This window comes from Plectropomus leopardus, chromosome 9 (genome assembly GCF_008729295.1).
Source record: "Plectropomus leopardus isolate mb chromosome 9, YSFRI_Pleo_2.0, whole genome shotgun sequence".
NCBI classification, from domain to species: domain Eukaryota; kingdom Metazoa; phylum Chordata; class Actinopteri; order Perciformes; family Serranidae; genus Plectropomus; species Plectropomus leopardus.
The window spans coordinates 9,237,072-9,256,801 of NC_056471.1; the positions used below are offsets into that span (position 1 = coordinate 9,237,072).

The window sequence follows — 19,730 nt, forward strand, 5'->3', positions numbered from 1 at the left end:
ATACAGGGCTTTCCCAAAGGAAGCAAAGGTAGCCAGCCTGGACCTCTTTATATAATTCATAAACTTTATATACTACAGAAGGTGAAGAGAGGGTAAAAAAAGGTGCAACAATTTATGATGAGACACCAGGAAGAGGACTAAAGCGACGACTAGAATAATAAGTGTGAAAAAGTTCATCCACTTTTTCCACCTGCAGAGAATCTTAAATGTGCAGTGAAGATATTACACCGGCATCATTTTGCAAATATAGTCAGATATTGCATTTGCATTATGATGACATAAGCCATAACGTGCCATATTGTACGACACGACTGCTATTAAAAAGTGCTTCCAGAAGGGGAGGCAGGGGTGTAAATGGGGAAGGACAAATGTGAGAGTGGCGGAGGAAATGAGACGGACGTATTGGGTAGATTTAAGAGACTCACCTCCCTTAGGTATGGACATAAAGATTTCCATTTTGAGAAATAGCCATTGCTATTTTTCTTCTCGTGTCTCTCTGATAGTGAGGGTCAGGAGTCACATTTTCAGAGATCAGAGTCATTAGCTGCAGGGCTTTTCTCTCCGCTTCGCCTCCATGCTCCCTGCGTGGCTGTGTCTCTGTATCTATAGCTGCTGGCTATAGCTAAAGAAATCTGCACATTCAGTCCACTCGTGCATATCTCTGCCAACACTGGCGATGATTTATTATACTACAGTAGACTATTTTCCCACTGTAATAAACATTTTACACTGAAAGGAAAGAAAAACAGCTAATTTGAATATAATGCTGGAATGTAGCAGTGTACTTACTCTCAGTCAAGAATTTGTTTCCAAGAATAATCCTGTAAAAAGAAAAAAAAAGAAAAGAAAAAAACATGCAAGACTGTATAAAATAATGAAATAATTTAGTATAGATTTATTGGTTTGTCTGAATAAAGATAAATTCTGGATATGACAGACAACAATTTAGAAAAAAAGTCTACATACTGAGAAAACAGAATCACGTGTGATCACATAGTAATTATCCACACAATAGAACACAAATTCACAAGTGCTAGTTAGAGCTAGAAAAAATGTCACTTTCTATCAGTTACATACAGTATTGTAGAATAACTAAGTACATTTACATAATGTTTGTACTTGAGTAAAATTTTTAAGAAGTGATTAATGATTACTCATCTCACGGCCGCTCAGATGTATCTTTTGGCCCTTTGGATGGGGCTCAGCCTCTACAGGTCAGGAACCACACCTGTGAAATTAGCTCTATGTAAAAGTGAAAACGTTCACCATTCTTTCTTTACAAAAGTAAAATTAGGAGATAAAGTACAAGTGAAAGTATTGCAGTGAAAATAATAATTCAGTAACAGAGTTATTGAAAATATATACTTAAAAGTTCTGTATGTGACATTCAGAGCAGCAGCGAACAACAATTTGTTTTGTAAAGATACAGTGGAGCCATGGTGTCCTCAGTAGAGAATGAAGTAAGCCTTCCTATGTGTTTTTTTGTTGTGGTAAACAGTCCAGCCGTGCATGCATGTTATGGCATGTGAGGCCTGTGTGTGTATCCCCCTGGCTAGTTAAACGCCACCGTCTGCACTGCACTCATACGCCAGCTACTGCAGATATTGGAACAGGGATGCTATAGAAGCGTAACACCCACCGTCCAGTTTCTCCAGGTTAACGTTAGCTCTGTCAACACTGTTGCTGTTGCTAGCGCTGTCTATGGAGTTAGCACTGTTGCTAGCTGTTGACTCAGGCACTTCAATGTTGAGAATCGTGTGTAGAAAACCCCGCCTAAGTCTCTGAATCATAGATATGCTCTGAATGTCACATACAGCTCCTTTATAGCATCAGAAGTGAAAGTGCAAGAAAAGGGCCTGTTTGTGTAAAATACCTTAAATATGTGCATATTTGAGTAAATGTACTTAGTTACATTTCACCACAAAAATAATACTGAAGCAGCTTTATTTTAAAGGCATTTTCAATTTTTTGACATTAGATTAGGGACGCAAGATAATATTGATAAGTCATTGGTATCGACCGATATTGGATATCGGCCAACATGCTGATTTGCCAATATAACAAACCAATTTTTTTATTGAAAGAGGGAACATATACAAAACATAAATCCTAAGTTGAAGTATTTTTCTTATTTTGCACAAAGAATGAATATTACTCACATTGAAAAGCATTGTATTTCATGTCTCCATCTGCTGATCACGATAACTTTATGCATAATATGTCGTTAATTCCACTATAAGAGACTTGATGATCACTAAAATTAGGCGGGGAAAAAAGTGGATGTATCAATATCAGTATCGCTTATTATTCCTAGCTTTGATGTTCAATAGTTTCACCCCATCACAATATCAAAATACATTTGCACATTCTGTGATATGCCTACTTGATTTCACATGATTTCACACATTTCATGTACAAATTCGATGTCGTTACAGACATTCATGGGTTAAATTGTATTATTGTATGGGAGACACATACTAACATGGGGGATATGAGGGTTTGTCTGTAGGGAATGCATTCCATTAAACAATTTCCACTTGTGTTGCTACAGAGCACAGCCTCTTACCGATGTGTTAGATTTACAATTGCTCTTCTGTGCTGGATGTAACAAGATTGTTTGTCCGTGTCACTCAGAGCAACAGCAGGCTTATATTTTGTCTGTTAGGTCCCATGGCATACCAAGAGCAAGATGCCTCTTGCTCATCCTTTGTAGCGAATGTGTGTGTGGTGACTGTGTTAAGGTGCTACCACACTGTCTGCTCTCTGTCAGCATCGCCTCCCTTGGGCATCAGTGTTTTCCTCACAGCTCCACTCGGCTTTAACAACATGCCTCCACAGAGGCGTCAAGACCCTGAATAACAACAGCAGTTGTAATTGTATTTGTGTGTGCGATTGTGTTCGAAGTGTGTGTTTTGAGGAGAGATGGAGTGTACTGTTCGTGCGTCTCCATGTGTGAGTATGTGTGCATGGATTTGCTTCCTCTCATGCGTTTTTTGCTCTGTGTGTGCTCATTTTGGAGCAGGCTTGTTCATTAGGTCTGTGGGGAGGTTCGCTTTCTGCTGACTTTGTTTGGTTCAAAGCCTGAGGCTCATACTGATCAATAATATCCCGGACCCACCACGTCTATGTGCAGCTGATTGGCCCTCTGCATGGCAGGCAGCCACAGCTTAACAGCGGAAAGTCATACGTCAATATGTTACTCACATCTCTCCAGCTATATTTTGGACACATGCTTAATCACTCAGAATGTGCATACAATTCAGTTCAAACTTTAAAACCGCTAAAAATGCATTGCTACTATTCCTTTGCATACAAAAATCAGAATGATGTGCAATCATCAGATACTTGAAACCAGCAAATGTATTTTTTAGGTTACAATTTGTAAGGAACCAAAAAAGCACTGATGAAATTTTTGGCTTTAGGCTGGTGTTTAGCTTTCATTTCTATCTGGCAGAATACTTTCGCATTGAGTTTCTGCGTGGGTGTTTGCACTCATGCCTGAAGTCTGTGTTGCAGCTATGTGATCCAGGATTCAGTGTGCAGTGTGACAGACAGGAACTTAAATTTGTATTTCTATCTAATCAATATTTCCCTTATTATATTTTTGTCTCTGCAGTGGCAGATCTAAAACACTAATTAAGCCTATGAACTGTGTTGGGAGTAACTAGTTACGTGTGTTCTGCCTGTGCTCTCCTCAGGTCGACATGTAACTAGATGTAACTAGTTACAGTCATTAAATTACAAAATAAATGTAATTGTAATTAGTTTCAGTTACTGAGAAAAATATTAGATTTCAGTTACTAATCAAAATGTTGGTGATTAGCAATTTTATTTTTCTGTAAAAACTTTATTTGTTGAATAAAACATCCATTCTGTTGCCTTAAATCTTTTTGCCTTGCTGTTTTTTTAGCATATTTTTGGACACCGCGAGCCAGCAAAGCCATTGAGCACAACATTTATGCACTTATGTTTTTAATTTTTTTTTTCAGTTTTATTGCCCTGTTAAAAACAATTTTTGGAAAAGTAATCAAAAAGAAATCAAATGTAATAAGTTACACACCTTTGATGAAATAATTAAAATAGTAATATAACTTATTATATTTTTTACAAGGTAACTTGTAATATATAACCTATCACATTTCAAAAATAATCTTTCCAACACTACCTATTACAATGTCTTGTTTTTTTGGCTAAGGCTGGCCAGCAGGGCCCTCATATATAGTGGTAGCACCAGCAGTGGCTAATCTGCATCTGTCTGTGCTCTCCTCAGGTCTGGATGACTGTCTCCAGCAGTACGTGAAGAGTTTCGAGCGGGAGCAGATGGGGGGAGAGCAGCTGCTGCACATCACCCATCAGGAGCTGGAGGAGCTGGGTGTCACCAGAATAGGACATCAGGAGCTCATCCTGGAAGCTGTCGACCTCCTCTGTGCGCTGGTCAGTCAACCTCTGCTACCTGCTGACACTGTTTCTCTCATGCAGGTCTTGGATGTGTGTGTTATTGTGTGTTTCAGTGTGCTGTAGGGTTGATCAGATACACTGAATTGGTGTGAGACTACCATGGAGCCCAAAAAACGGATAGATGGCAGTAAAAGGTTATCAAACACCTCAAAAATAGAACTGAATATGTTGCTTATAGTACTTTGTGAGTGTTAGCTTGCTAATTTTACTTGCATTAACATTGTAAGCAGAAATGTTTTAGCTACTGTTAGGTGATGCAGCAACAGCATGCAGTGCAGTATATATATTGTATATATACTATTAACATTACAGGCACTGGCTGGTGTAGAATTATGAAGAACATTAGCTTTGGCCAGGCCAGGTAGTTAGCTGAAAATGCTGGTGCTCAGGGTATTTAGCTAGCAGTGTTTTCCGTTAAACCAGCCAAAAAGTCAGATTTATTACTCCACTGATATTTGTCATTGGGAAAATTTAAAAAAAAAATGGCAAAATTTGCTCTTTTAGTCAAAACTCTCAAACTTTGACACATGAATGTACACCATTGACCAATGGCAACATCTTGACAGTGCAGACCTTACAGAGAATGGAGAGAGTCAAAAATTGAAGATGCTAATGTTGCTGCATCTTTTACCTTTGTTAAACCCTCCTATGTCAGAGTATGAACTCCCATATAGAGTAAGAATGGCTTGCAGACAGTTAAATAAGAGTAGTCAATGGTACAAATGCAACTCAGATTAACTGTGTGAATTTATATTTCTGTTAGCACTTAAAAAGAAAATGCCAGGGGGGAATAAACAGCACGGTACAGAGAAAATACCAAGCGCTGGAGGCTAGCTAGGCTGCTCTCAGCTGGTTCACATGTTAGCGGTTAGCTTGCCAGCCAATGCTGATTCAAATAACAATTATGCTTATTTTAAACAGTTATGATTGTGCAAAGCAGCTGCTTGTTTTTAGACAATATTTGACCTTTGACAATGTTGTCTTCTTTTAGAAAAACATAGAAGATATCAAAGAAAGCATTGTCTTGGTATTGTACTGTAGTGTCTGAAAAGTTTAAACCATGCACATCCTTATCCACTATATTCACCATCAGTGATTTGAAATTATACTGAGTAAGTTATAAAGAGGATTAATCAAACAAAGTAAAACTATGATAATTCTGGCTCTGTTTGCCAGAATAACCTTGAAGGAGCTGTGACGTATAGAGCATATTTAAAATTCAGAGTCTGAGCAGGAATTACCTGTGCACGGCTATTAACTTTGATGTGGCTGAGCTGGCAGCTTGCAGCTAACAGTGCCAACAGCGTGAATAGTGTCAGTCACACCAACATTGCTGACAGAGTGAACAGTGTTAACACAGGCGAGAACCGAAAGGTGGGCACTATGCTTCCGGGACAATGTCCTTCTGCCAAATAGGGCCGGGATGACATTATCAGTGATAACTGTATGAGTCTGTGCAGAGACAGTGGGACGCACTCAAACACAGAGTGACTAACTTGCACTAATATCCATTTCCCACCAAAATTAGCACATGCATGCAGGTTTTTTAAACACAGGTAAATCTGCTAAAAATAGGCAATAGGCAGCTTTCCCATTGCCAGTGGAGCAGAGCTTGTACACAGCTTTGTAGCAGATGGGTATGTGTGTTTGTGCAACATCACAGACAGAATGGAGAATAGGTATCGAAAGAGTTCTGTGAAAACCTTTCGGTGGTTACTCTTTATGTATCTCTTACTTACTCAGTCTCTCTGTCAAACTCGATGCAGACTAATTTGGACTGATGTTGCAGCGATGTTAAGGAGGAGACAGATGGTAATTTGTGTCGGAGCATCATTGCATCTCGCAGGTTAAGGAGCTGAAATTAGTGCATTCACCTGAGTGTTGTGTTCCCATCAATGCCAATTTGTGCCAGGGGTCATGAATACCTGTGGCTACTTCAGAGCCATTTGACCCAAGTGTGAATGCCAATTGTACATTTTCCCATTGCATGAAAAAGCCAGATGTTAGAGGGTGTAAGCTGGTTTTCTGTGTAGTGGCAATGAGGCTTTGCGCATGCCGAGACGCACCATTTACTGCAACAAAGAACAAAGAAGCTCAGATTACAACAAACACAGAGAGGTAGCGTAACTTCATTTTCTGCCCAGGACGCCATTACTCTACTATACCTTTACATCGCAGATTGCTGCTATATAAATATTCTGAATGTCGTATACAGCACGTTTAAGACCAGTTCTGAGTAAGAATAGTTTTTCTTCATATAACTGCCGAAGAAAGTCTCACAGGTAGAAAGATTTATGTTTTGAGTGATGTTTATGTCCCCCCAACAGTTGCTGATATTGGCTCAAGAAATGGCTAGAAAAATCCTCCATCATTTGGGCCCTGCTTCGTGTGTACTCACTCGGTCACTGCTGACTGTATGTGCAGTGGCCCTGCTCAGGATTAGGGAATTAGGGGGAATTAGGTGCTACTCTCCCAGAGAGAGAAAGAGACAGAGACGTAGGGAGAGTGAGAGGGAAAGAGAGAGGAAGAGGAGGAGAGAGAGTATGTAGAAAGAGTATGCAGGATGCACCTTATCTCCCAGGCACACATGGCTGGATTAGTCGGGGCTGTTTGAATGTGTGTGAGAGTGTGTGTTTGTGTGCGCACATGCTTGTGTGTGTGCTCATCAGCGGCTCTTCTCATTCAAACGTTCCAGCATGGGAATGAGTGTCCCAGAGCAGCAATCACCATATGTCCTGGAACTGGACACACACCACACACATACAAGATGTATCACTAAACATGCTGCTGTGAGTCGTATTAAAGGATAATTACAGTTTATTACAACTCAGGTCTTACACCTTGTAGTTTCAGTGATCATTCCTAGATACATTAACACTGATCGCCCAGTTGAGAAACATCAGCATCCGAGAAAGAAACTTTTAATCTTTACCCAAGTTGCCATAGGTGTGTGCGCTCACATCTTTCATGTGCAAAAAGGGATTATTACAGGCATTTTGGCTATGCTCACTTGTGGTTTAGATAATCTGGCTAAACTGCTGGCTGGTTTACAACTTGTCTGATCATGCCACTGTTCATTTATCACATTGTTAGATTTTGTTGTTGGGAAGTTGCAGTGTTTTTCAAGATCTCAGCAATTACTTTGGTAGTACAATGTGTAAAATGTTTTCATAATTAATAGAAATAAAGGCCAAAACTACTACGGTAAGACCCCAATTATAATAAATCAAAATTATCCTTTAAAATAGCTTCGGGAAAGCAATTCTCAACTGACTTCGTAACTCTCATTAACTGTAGTCTCCAGGTAACAAAGCGACACAGCTTAACCTGTAGAAACTGTGAATATTTGGATAATAAAGTACAATTCACTGTCGTCAGCAATATAATCCATCATGGGGAAAGCAAAACCCTGTTCCCCTGGCTCAACTTTTATGACTTTCTGGTCTTTCAGCAGTAAAAAAGGGGGAGCTTCTGTGGCCCTGGATCAATGCAAGTTTCAAGCGCTGACTGAGCTTTCAGTCTCGCTGTAAATGTGGAAAAGTCCCTTCTTTTATGCCTATGCAATCGAGTTTTTGCCCCCAGCATCTATGCTAAGTAGGTTTCTGTGGGTGCAGTGAATTTTCAGCAAGATGTGCTGGGGAAACAGGCATAGCTTTAGAATAAAGTGACTGCTCATCCCAAAATCTGAATTGAAAGACATTCATAAATGACATAGACATACGTGTCATTGTTTCGAAGTAACATAAAAAGTTTAGAAACATCAATTTAATTTAACTTACAACAAAAACACCACAGAAGGAAGCAAATACACATTTTCTTTCTCAAGCTGTTATTCAGTGTGAGCTGTAGAAGCCATGCTACAGTTTCAAACTGAGATATTAATTATTGCAATAATTAATTGCGAGTATGACAATTTACCATTCTCATACACTTAGACAGCTAACATACTGTGCACAGAGGATTTCTATAATAAAATAATAAGAAACTGCTCAATTAATGTCTATGTATTATCTTATAAAAAACTTCTCGTGCAGATAGATGATTCATTCTTTTCACTTATCTCTTTGCATCTCATAAATTGTATCTAACTGGAATCTGGTAGAGTCCTGCTCATCCCATTTTATGAAATATCACACAAATTGTTACTTTATTCCGCATCCTCTGGGACAACTGATGAGAAATCATCCAGAAAAATGTGTCAGTATGTGATTGAAAAAAGTCCTCATTGGGTAGCTGTGTTCAATGTCTTATTCTTGTGATAAGAAATGGTCTGAAGCTCAATTCTGAGGCTGCGCTTGAAAAAGTTTTTTATGTAAATAATAAGTATAGCAACTTCTGATCAACTCATATTCATTTTAGGCTTAGAATCCTCTGGTTAGACACCACCCACTTTCTTTTTATACTCTGTCCATTAGTACAGATACGCAAACAGAAACTTCGGTTGGATGAACAGATACAGACACACATAATGGTGTTCTCTGCTTTTTACATTCAAGCTGTCTTGATGGTGTCCCCCAAGGTTCTTTTTAGAGCCACTTTTTTTTCTATATGATGTATCATGCTAGCCTTAGCTTTAGTTTCATCAAAGGTCTAATAATCAGTTTAATTTAATAATATTAAGAAATGCTAATCTATTCGGATTAAACTCATTTCATCCATGCATTTGATTACAAAAATAAATGGCAACATTCAGTTTCTACAATGTCACGTTTCTTCAGAGCCATAGGACAGGCATCATTTTCTACTGACCTCACAAAAGGCAGAGTGACCTTCTGTGCAGCTCAGCAGTCTGTTAGGGCTAACACACACACACACACACACACGCGCACACGCACACGCACACGCGCACACAGAAAAACACATTCATGTCGTTCAGGAAGTTAGCAGAAGTTATTTATCAATTCAACTTTCATATGTCTGGAGCACCTCGAAGAAAACTCTTGCAAACAGACAGAAGATACAGTATATATATATTTTTAAAAATCAGCTTAAGTCTTCAAAACGTAACAACTCTGAAATCTTGGCATAACCCAAAATAATAATTAGGTAGCTTTTATTATGTTTGGATCTATGTCCCAGTTCCTCTTTTGTTCTGCTTTTGTTCAGAGAAAATGATTCATGCCATCATCTCTCCCTGTTACTCTTTCAGAGCAGATGAGTCAGCTTTCTATGTTGGTTCCTTTTCAATGCTACCCTGTGTGACTCCAAATTGATTTTAAAATCCTGGTGGTTATGTGAAAGTTATTAAATACTTGACCAAAGTTTATATTTCTGGTCCTTTTTATCTTCATTTCAGCGAGAGTCCTCAGATATTCCATGTAGGAAAGCACACATGAATGTTGAATGTTGGGTTTGTCCCTTTATTAACCCCTCCACTCACCCCTACTTGTGCCCTTGTTTGGTTTGCATGTATGTGTGTGTGCATGCATGTTTGTCTCTGAGTGACCTTAGTCTTACATTTCTTACCATTTTTAAATGTTTTGTTTTTGGTACAGCACTTTGGTTGATGGTCTTGCATTTTCTTTTGCTTTTGTGTAGTTGTTGATTGCTCAGAGGTAACACTGTCTGGATTAAAACACTTTGTTTTAAACAGTCCCATAAAAAAGGCCATTAAAAACAGATCAAACCATGTTCAGCTTCATAATTTGTATTCTGTTTTTCAGTGGCTGAAAACAGCTTTTTTATTATTTTAGCTCCTTATTTGAACTGTAAATGGATGTTTGTTAAAATCAAGGGGGAAAAAAAACATTAATTTCATTTTGCTTTCAGTTGTAGAAAATTGTAGCTGGCCTTGTTTAGGGGTAAACAGGCAGCGAAAAATCCCAAATTCTCTCATTATACAAAACTCATATACTTGAGTTGAGCAGCAGATCTTCCAAGCTGAGAGCAACACAAACACAATCAGTATTCTCTTGATTAATAAAGGTTTGATACCACTTTGATACTTACATTTTGGTGCAAGTTAAAGTACAGTGGAGCATTGCGAATTAATGCTTGTACTATTGAAAATGCAATGATTAAATAAATGGTGAACTCTCCCTTTTTAACCTAAAAATGCCATCAACAGTGTTCGAGTGCGATTCTGCGAACAATGGTAGAATTATCAGCATAGAGGAGAGGCCACTCCACACATGGCTGCTATGGCAACTGCATCGACACGAAGGTGGAGGGAAGGGGAGGGAGGGTTGCTTAATGGCATCGCCCTCTTATTGTATTGATTTGACACACACATGCATGCGCAGCTCAAATTGTTTCTCCCTCTTTCTCCACACAGACAGTCGACACAGGGCATTATTCCCCCGCTTCATCTCAGCACTCTGTCCCCTGGAGAGAGACGCACACAGCTTTAGATCGAATCATAGGACAGGCTAATTACAGCTGTGCAAACATGTGTGGCTCCAAGTTCATGTATACATTCTCACAGAATACAGAAGATTATACAGAACGCAGTGCATGACCCAGTTTCAGAGAGATGCATAGCTGGGTGCTCTCTCTTCCTCTCTCTCCCTCTTGTCTTCTGTCTCTTTAGTTCCTCAATTCCCTCTCTTTCTCTCTCTCTCTCTCTGCTGCCACTGTGAAACCCTCTCTCCTTTGTAGTCACTGTGGTCGTGACTGTGTAGAAGAGATCTAGAGGCAGAGGAGGAATAGATACGTCTAGCTAAGCCTGTGCATCTGACGATACAAGGGTGTGTGTGTGTATGTGTGTGTGTGTGTGTGTGTGTGTGTAGCCTTTGTGTCAGCAGGAATCAGGCTCTGTCAGGCAGGACATGACTGGAGGTGCCTTGGGACACTGAGCGCAATGTGGCTCAGTGGGTCTGTATGTGTGTGTGTGTGTGTGTGTGTGTGTGTGTTTATTTAAAAGGGTCACAGTGCAGTAATGGGCTACTCAACCAGCTTTTGTGTTCTTGTATTAGTGTGCAGAGTGGCTGTTATATGAAAATGCTAATGGATATTCAGATATAGCATTTTTTATTTTAGTTCATTCCACTGAGATCAACCATCTGTGGTTAATGCACAATAGATACTTACTCTGCTCAATCTCTAAAATTTGCAGAAAGGTTATGCTCAGTTAGACAGATTAAAGTATATATGTGTAAGTTATATTGCATGTATTCCAAAATGTTCCATGTTACTTTTTCTTTTGTTTTTTGATACATAAAGGGTTTTTATAAACCTGTATTTCAGCATTTTGGGAAATCTCTTGCTCCCTGAGAGTAAGATGAGAAGATCAATGTCTATTTTATGTTTGAGAGCGGTATCAATTCTCTCATCTAACTCTCGGAAATATTCCAAACTGGTAAACTATTTCTTTAACCTTTGATCAAACAAATCATTGCCAAAAGTCAATCTTCAACCTCTGACTTCTAGCATAATGTCGACACAGCAGCATGTCAGCAGCAGCAGTTTGCATTCAAGAACAGTATTTAATGCCTGACAAATATACTGTATAGTATGTGATTGTAGTTCTAAAATGAGTACTTCTGTTTTGCTCCCAGAATTACGGTCTAGAGACAGAGAACCTGCGGACTTTGTCTCACAAACTGAATGCATCGGCAAAGAACCTCCAGAACTTCATCCTGGGCCGGCGGAGGGGCGGCCACTATGATGGACGAGCTTCCCGGAGGCTACCCAATGACTTCCTCACCTCGGTGGTGGATCTGATTGGTGCAGCCAAAAACCTACTAGCCTGGCTCGACAGGTAGCATCCACACCTGAGACTGTACAGTAAATTTAGAAATTTTACCTTAAGGACAATATCCCCATATTTTTTCAGTTTGGGTTTCTACTAGAACATGTTTACATCCTTTAATGTAATAACACGCTTAATTTTTCTCATACTGTCTGCCTGAATATACCTGTATTTACCCTCTGGCTGAAACTGTCTCTTTAAGCCCCCTCTCAAAAAAGCCTGGTCTGCTCTGATTGGTCTGATTATGTTTCTGGGTCTTCTACATCTGAACTCTCGGTGCCTGTGCACCATCAATGCAGCCAGATGAATGGCTGTAATAACATTGTAGCATCACTCTCTATCTTTGATATGAAGTCACAATTTTTGTTTACAATAACTTCCTGGTAGAAAAACTCTGCATCACCCACATAAAATAAAAATGACACTGGGTAGACTTTGCTTCTATGGGTTAGTTTTCAGCCAGCTAAAAAATCCAACTTAAAAAATCAATATCCTTTTAAGTGTACACTTTATTTGGAGTATTTTTACTGCTTTAACTTGCTGTCAGACAGCTTTCTCTGACGGGGAACTGAAGCCCTTATCGCAAAGCCACCAGACTCCATTGACAAAAACTGTAACTTTAGAACATGGGAATTGCTGGTCCACCGTTGCCTCGATCAGATAGTGTGTACATTTACAGTACAGTACATGATTCTCAATATAATGTACCCTTACACCTTTACTGATTTTTTTTAATGGCTAAAATATGTTTTACTGGGGCCCTATCCACAGCAGTACATTGTTTAGCTTCTGTGTAGTTTTGATTTATGAAAGACACTATAGCAAAGCAACAAAGTACATAAAATAAGCACAGCAGAAGCGTCAGATAAAGGTCAGATCACTGTGTTTTAACTATATATCTTCAAACATTTCATTTAAAGCTGAAAATGACAAAAATAAAAACGTTGCTGATTTCACATATCTCCACAATTGTAATCAATTACCAGTTGTCATCCTGGAAGTGATTGTTGTTGTTAGCATGATGTCACGGTGATTTGGTCCATAGATCATTTCACTGGAATCACATTACTAGGCAACAGCTTGGGTCTGTGTTTATTTCCTGTTACCTGATGTCATTCACATACACTGCAAAACATTTCAACAGGAAATACAAAGGGCCCAACTAATATGTAACAGTCTATATAGAATAGTTGTGACATCACAGCTTCACAGGAGTCCTGACGGCTTGTTTAAAGGCGCAGTTTGTGAATACGGACTGTGTGCATTTCTCTGTGGATTGAGAATTTTTGATATTTTCACAGTTTTTATACCTGCTTTATATTTTAAAAAAAGATATGAAAATCTGACTTTTTACAATATCGGACCTTTCACTACACAGGGCAAACTAGGCTGTGGACAAAATAATGGAAACATCTTACGATCTACCCATGCAAAGTTTCAACAAAAGTGGAACATAATAAACTTGTACTGTGGGGCTGCATTATATGATTAGGTTTTCCCTTTATTTTTATGTCTTGTACAGTAACACAATTCATAGATTGGTAAGGAAGGCTGTTTTTTCTGTGGTTATCATGAAATTAGATCACCTGATGGTACCATATGAATCTGAGAACACATACAAATAAAGCGATGCTGGGCTTAGATCCCTGGGTTGCACAGCCTTCTGGCCATGATATAAAACCAAATATTGTTGTTTGTCTTTATCATTTGCTCATGTGCTCTGAGAGGAGCAGAGAATCGTTTTTATTGCTTTCTCTCTTACTGCCCGATCACAGCTTTTAAAAACACACTGTTGGCAAATAAACTAACGGAACAAAACAAAATAAAAAGAGCAATATATAAAAAAAAAATCACTTCTTCAAAATATAGTAAGGGAATCCACTTTTTTAATAGAATGACCAAATATGCTTTGCTCACATTCATTAAAGTGTGATTCTGAGACCTGTTTTACCCTGGAGGAATAAACTCCATACTCCACTTCCAGACTGGAGCGTTTGATGAAAACAGTAACAAAATGTAGAATAAGATGACCAGTATCCAATGTTCTACAAAAGTTCTCCATGTTTTTAATGTCTGCGATGCATTTGTCAGCTGTTCAATTCAATATATTTCTAAAGTCCATCACAAATCACATTTTGCCTCAAAGGGCTTTACAGCACACAACATCCCTCTGTCGTTGGACCCTCACAGTGGATAAGGAAAAAGTCCCCCTTAAACAAACTTTTAATGGGGAAAAATGGTTGAAACCTCAGGAAGAGCAATGAGGATGGGTCCCTCATATTGTGTGTACAGAGCAGAATAATTCAATAAAATTACAGAAATCCATATGACAGGATGGTTCATACAGAGAGAGATGCACAGCGAGAGAGAGAGATGCACAGCATTAACAATAATAACAAAAACAGCTATAATAATAATAGAGATATGAATAATAATAGTAGTATATTATAGTGTATGTGTTATATGTATCAATCAGTCTTACATGTATGATGATTGTTGAAGTATGTCTAGTAGTAGTAGCAGTTGTAGTCTACATCAGGCAGGAGCTCAGTATATCATAGGACATTAGTTTCCAACTGATCCAGCCACGGGGTTCAGATTTCTCCCCAGTCATTAGTTCAAGATCTACACACAGTAGATGAATTACCACATATTCACAAAATGTAAACAACATGTTGGCTTACATCACAATGAAATGAAACATATTGCAACAATAAACAGAAACAGCACTTCCAAATAAAATCTGTGTTGGAAATTCATTATAATTAAAAAAAAAGAAAAAGTGTGGGTTTTAAAAAAAAAAAAAAAAAAACACAAAAAGAACTTATTCACGAGTCACTTGCAGTCCATTCACAATGGACTCGGACCCACATGTGGAGTACGACCCACCAGTTGGGAACCACTGTCGTAGGAAATCCCCTAGCAGACAAGGACTATATCAGCCTAACTAGGGGCTGGTTCAAGGCAAACCAGAGCCAGCCCTTACTGTATGCTTTCGATTATGATACAAAACTCTGTATTTTTGTGTGTCTTTTTCAGGTCTCCATTTGCCAGCGTGACAGAGTACTCATTACTGAAGAACAACATTGTGCAGCTCTGCCTAGAATTAACCACCATCGTACAACAGGTGCGTCATGAACAGACAGGATGCATGTGTCACACAATCCATTACGTCCATATATATTCATGACACTGATACAATAATGGTCATTATTTGTAATAGCAAGAGCAAAACTAAAGTGTGTTTGGACTGGGACCGTCAATACTTTCATTGCTTGTTCCGGTCTACAGCTCATTTCTATAGATTTGACTATGTGTGAAACATATGCATACTGCCGCAGGCTGTTTGCAGCATGGCTGATGGGATGAGTAGCTCTCAGTAACAGCCTCGAGCAGAGTACTCATTGACTCACTGTTAGACCACATCCTGCTTAACTTTTAGGCCCTGATGGAGAATGAAACAGGGGTCTCTCATGCCTTCATTTCCTGTCCTCCCTCTCCTCCCCCTGTGGCTTGCTTCCTCATGTCAATTCACCACACTTACACACACAAATGCACTTAAAAAAATAAGATTGGAGGTGCATTCACACACACACACACACACACACACACACACACACACACTGATACTGTAGAAATCTCATTGTTTGGACGGAAAGTATGTCTGCTCTCCTGGACCCCATCCACGTCCTCCCTGTAAGAGCCTGCTTAGAGTGTGTGAGAGTGTGTTTGTACGTGTGCCCGGAGTGAGTCCTGGAGCTGAGCTGATAACACCCATCCCTCCTACAAGGGCCAAGAGGAGAGGGAGGAGAAAGGGGGCCACCGTGGGTCCACAATGGGCCAAATGAACATGTGGCTGCCAGGGTGCAGCGAGACAGACAAAGGTGGCAGCGCTGCTCGCACTAATGCATCAAACAGATGAATTAACTGCTACCATGCACATCTGGTGGATTCAGTGGGCTGCTTTCCCAGAAATAGATTAACTATCAGCTATCGTTAAATAACAATCTGTCATGTTCAAATAATGTAGTTTTTAAATCCTGCGGAGACTCGTGGAGCTCCAGGCAGCCGAGTGGATCCAGAACTGGTGAATCCAATGTTTTAGTCTGCCTAGATTATAAAGTAATATGCATAATGTGGATGGATAGAAATGAAAAAGCTGACTGCTGATGTTCTGCATTGAAAACGAAGTCATCTGTTTTTCCTCCTGTTGGCCGTCTCATTACTCTTATTTCCTTCTTTCCTGGTTGTTATATTTGGAGGACGGAGATATTTGAGCTTCTGTGCGGATGTTCACATAGATGCTTCCTCCATCTCATGTTTTCTTCTTCTCTTTCTTTCTGCTTTTTTCTCATTTTACAGGATTGCACAGTGTATGAGACAGAGAACAAGATTCTCCATGTGGTAAGTTTCTGCTTTAAAATGTCAAATTCATATGAAAAGATCAGTAATACTTTGTGTAAAAGGAACCTTGCCATTTTCAAAGACACAGTCACACAGTCTCCCTTTTCAAGTCTTGCAAGTCCTTGTTGCATATAAGGAGTGATTAAGCATTTTCAAAAATACGTCCTTTCGCTCCCAATGGTTAGACTGGAAGCTCAAATACCACTTTTTTAACAGTATCTTAAATAGAAAGAGACACTGCCAGCCGATGGTTTGCTTAACTTAGATCAAGACTGGAAACAGGAGAAACAGCTAGCCTGGCTCCGTCTGAAGATGACAAAATCTACCTAGCAGCAACTCCAAAGCTCAGTAATTAACACAGTATAACTTTTTTTTTTGCTGTACAAATCCATACAAAAACAGAAGTGTAGATATGTGAGCAGTTACCAGGCAACCAGCAGCTACTCTAGGAAGTTAATGCTCCTGGCAAAGAAAAAGTCCAGCACATAACCTCCCATAAAACCACAAGTTATCATTTTTCACTGCAAATTTAGTAAAGATTAATCCTTTGAAACCTAAGCAAATTGGCTCGATTTCTTTCAAAAACATGGGAAGAAGGCAATGAGCAATGAAATGACCCAAATACTGACAAGAAATAAGTAAACAGTACAAGAAAATTATGGTAAAATTAGTTTAAAAAAAACCCCAAACAATTAAGACAAAAAAAAACTAAACAAAAAAATATAAAGAAATTAAAAAACAAACAAACAAAAAACCAAGGCAAACAAGACCTGGAAAAGGTGATTTAAAAACATAATCATTCTGTAATGTAACTTAAAATACCTAATTATTGTAATTATAAATCTAGTTTTTCCCTAGCTTTTTTCTTTTATCCCTAGACATTTTTCCCTAGCTTTTTTTGAAAAATCATTTTCTAAATCTACTAATTTCTTGCAATTTGTTGAGCATTTCTTACCAAGTTACTCATTGCCTTTTTCCGATGTTTTTGAAAGAACTTGCACTGATTTGCTCAGAGTTCAAAGGCTTTTAATACTTGAGAAATGCATCTGAAAGCACAAGAAAAATGTTGTTGCTTCAGGTTGAAAAAAAGGGTTAAACAAGGAGACATAACATGTTAAAGCTGCAGTTGGTAACTTTTAGAAAAGAAAAACTAAAAATTATATTTCCTGAAATGGTCACAATATTCAAACAGCACTAAATGAAACAGTTTTATTCCTGCCTACTTTACTGCCTTGAACAAAAATGACTAATCAGAGCAGAGGAGTCTCCAATCAGCTGTCAATCTCTGCTCTTGAACTGCGGTTAAATCATGAAACTAGACAGCGCTGATCAAATATATATCAAGATCTATTAATGCACTCTATGAGAAAGTTGTGTCAGCTTGTGGTTGGTGCTCGGCACTTCAACTAGACTGTATCCAACATGGCAGCCTGGTCACACACTTTCTCATTTTACAGCTAAACTGTACACCAAAATTCGTGAAAACATTTTAGGCAAGAATTAGGCAATGCAGTAACAGATTCTTAATTCATGTATGATCAGAGCTGCCTAGTTTGACAGTTTGACCGCAGTTCACGAGCCATGATTAACATGATTGACAGCTGTGTTAGAGACTCCTCAGCTCTGATTGGTTGTTTTCGGTGCACTGTGGTGTGATTCTAGCAAATGTCATTAGAAGCAGAAGCAATAGGAGGAGGGATATGATTTTTTCCACAGATTAGCTGTTTCATGTATTTCTCTCAGAATATAGTAACAGTTTCAGCAAATATGACACAAAGTTATTTTCAACTTACCAAGTAAGTTTAATGAATAACTCATCTGTGAAGTTGCTGGTAGGCAGATTGTGTTACCTGTGTTTCCCTGTTTCCAGTCTTTGTGCTAAACTTGGTATGAAAGAAAACCAAAAGGAGGACCCGAACCTTATCAATTTGTTCTTTTTACTGGTAGATAAATTGTTTGCGTTCTAATAACACAGTAGTGATGATTCTGAAAACACTGAAAAGCTTAAAAAAATGACTGTATGTGTGTTTGCTCTTGATCTCTGCGTGGGAGTGTGTGTGTGCATGTCAGTGCACTGTGTGTTTTTGTAGGAATTTGTGGCACAAAGCTGTGCATGTTAAAGTGCAAGCGAGCCTTAGGCCTTTTGAAAGCTTTAGTTTAGCTTCTGTGTGTGTGTGTGTGTGTGCGAGTGTGCATGAGTGCGTGCCTGCATGTATGACGGAGAACTGTCTGTGTCCACGTGTGAAACCGAGTGAGCAGCTAGTGTCTGATCTGGGCTGACAGTTGGATTGGGACACTTCCTGCTGCCATTCAAGGTCAGGTGGAGGAAACCAAATAAAACTCTGGCAGGGGGAGTTCACAGAAAAATATCTGGGTATTTCATGCCAAGAAATAAATCACACATCAGATGCTATGTCAGTATATGGTATATCAGTAATGGTGTTACATATTTGTATAAGCAAAAGCAATCATAAGTGTGTATTCTAGTTGTTGGTCTCCCCGTGGTGTAAAAAATAACTCCCCCCTCAGCTTTTTGGTTGTCTTTTACCTCTGTTGTTACAGGCCTGTTAATGACACAGGACAGTGACATCAGGCAAATTCAAATATTTAAATGGCTCTACACACACGCACACACACACACACACACAGACAGCCCTGGGTGCCAGACTGAGGGCTACACATGACTAAGTCTGTTATGTGTGGGAGGTTTATGTGTGAAATAGGGAGACAGTGCGAAGGGAGCGAGAGAGGAAGAGGTGTTTGTTTTTAGATGCTGCTTTCTTGCTGATATTTATTTACTATGTGCTTTAGAAATTAATAAAAAGAGGAAGTGAAGTGGCACTAAAGCATACACAACGGACACACACACAAACATAGGATGAAGATGATGCACAGTTGGCATTTTACGTCTCAATTTTGAGGACGGGGACGCGTGCTTGTCATCTTAATGGTTAAAAAGTAGTTCCACTTTGTTTTCCATTGTTGTTGTTTTCAGTGGGAATCATGCAACATATTGCTAACTGATATAAAAAACATATGTCATTTTTTTGCTATTGTTTAAATGGATCAACAGCAAAGACCGTGCTGGCTAGTAAGAAACAGTTGTGTGTCAGTTACCTTGAGACAGCCCTGGATATAAGTAAATTAAACAAATTACCATATGTATTCTCTGCCTCTC

General features: G+C 39.0%; 1 protein-coding gene across 1 annotated transcript in view; it reads left to right on the plus strand.

Moving 5' to 3' along the window:
• Positions 1-19,730, plus strand: part of si:ch211-26b3.4 (connector enhancer of kinase suppressor of ras 2) — a 77,385-nt gene that overhangs the window by 11,624 nt on the left and 46,031 nt on the right. The window contains exons 2-5 of the mRNA XM_042493215.1: positions 4,271-4,434; positions 11,955-12,157; positions 15,188-15,275; positions 16,511-16,552. Of these exons, the coding sequence (XP_042349149.1) occupies positions 4,271-4,434; positions 11,955-12,157; positions 15,188-15,275; positions 16,511-16,552 (497 nt within the window). The remainder of the gene's footprint in view (positions 1-4,270; positions 4,435-11,954; positions 12,158-15,187; positions 15,276-16,510; positions 16,553-19,730) is intronic.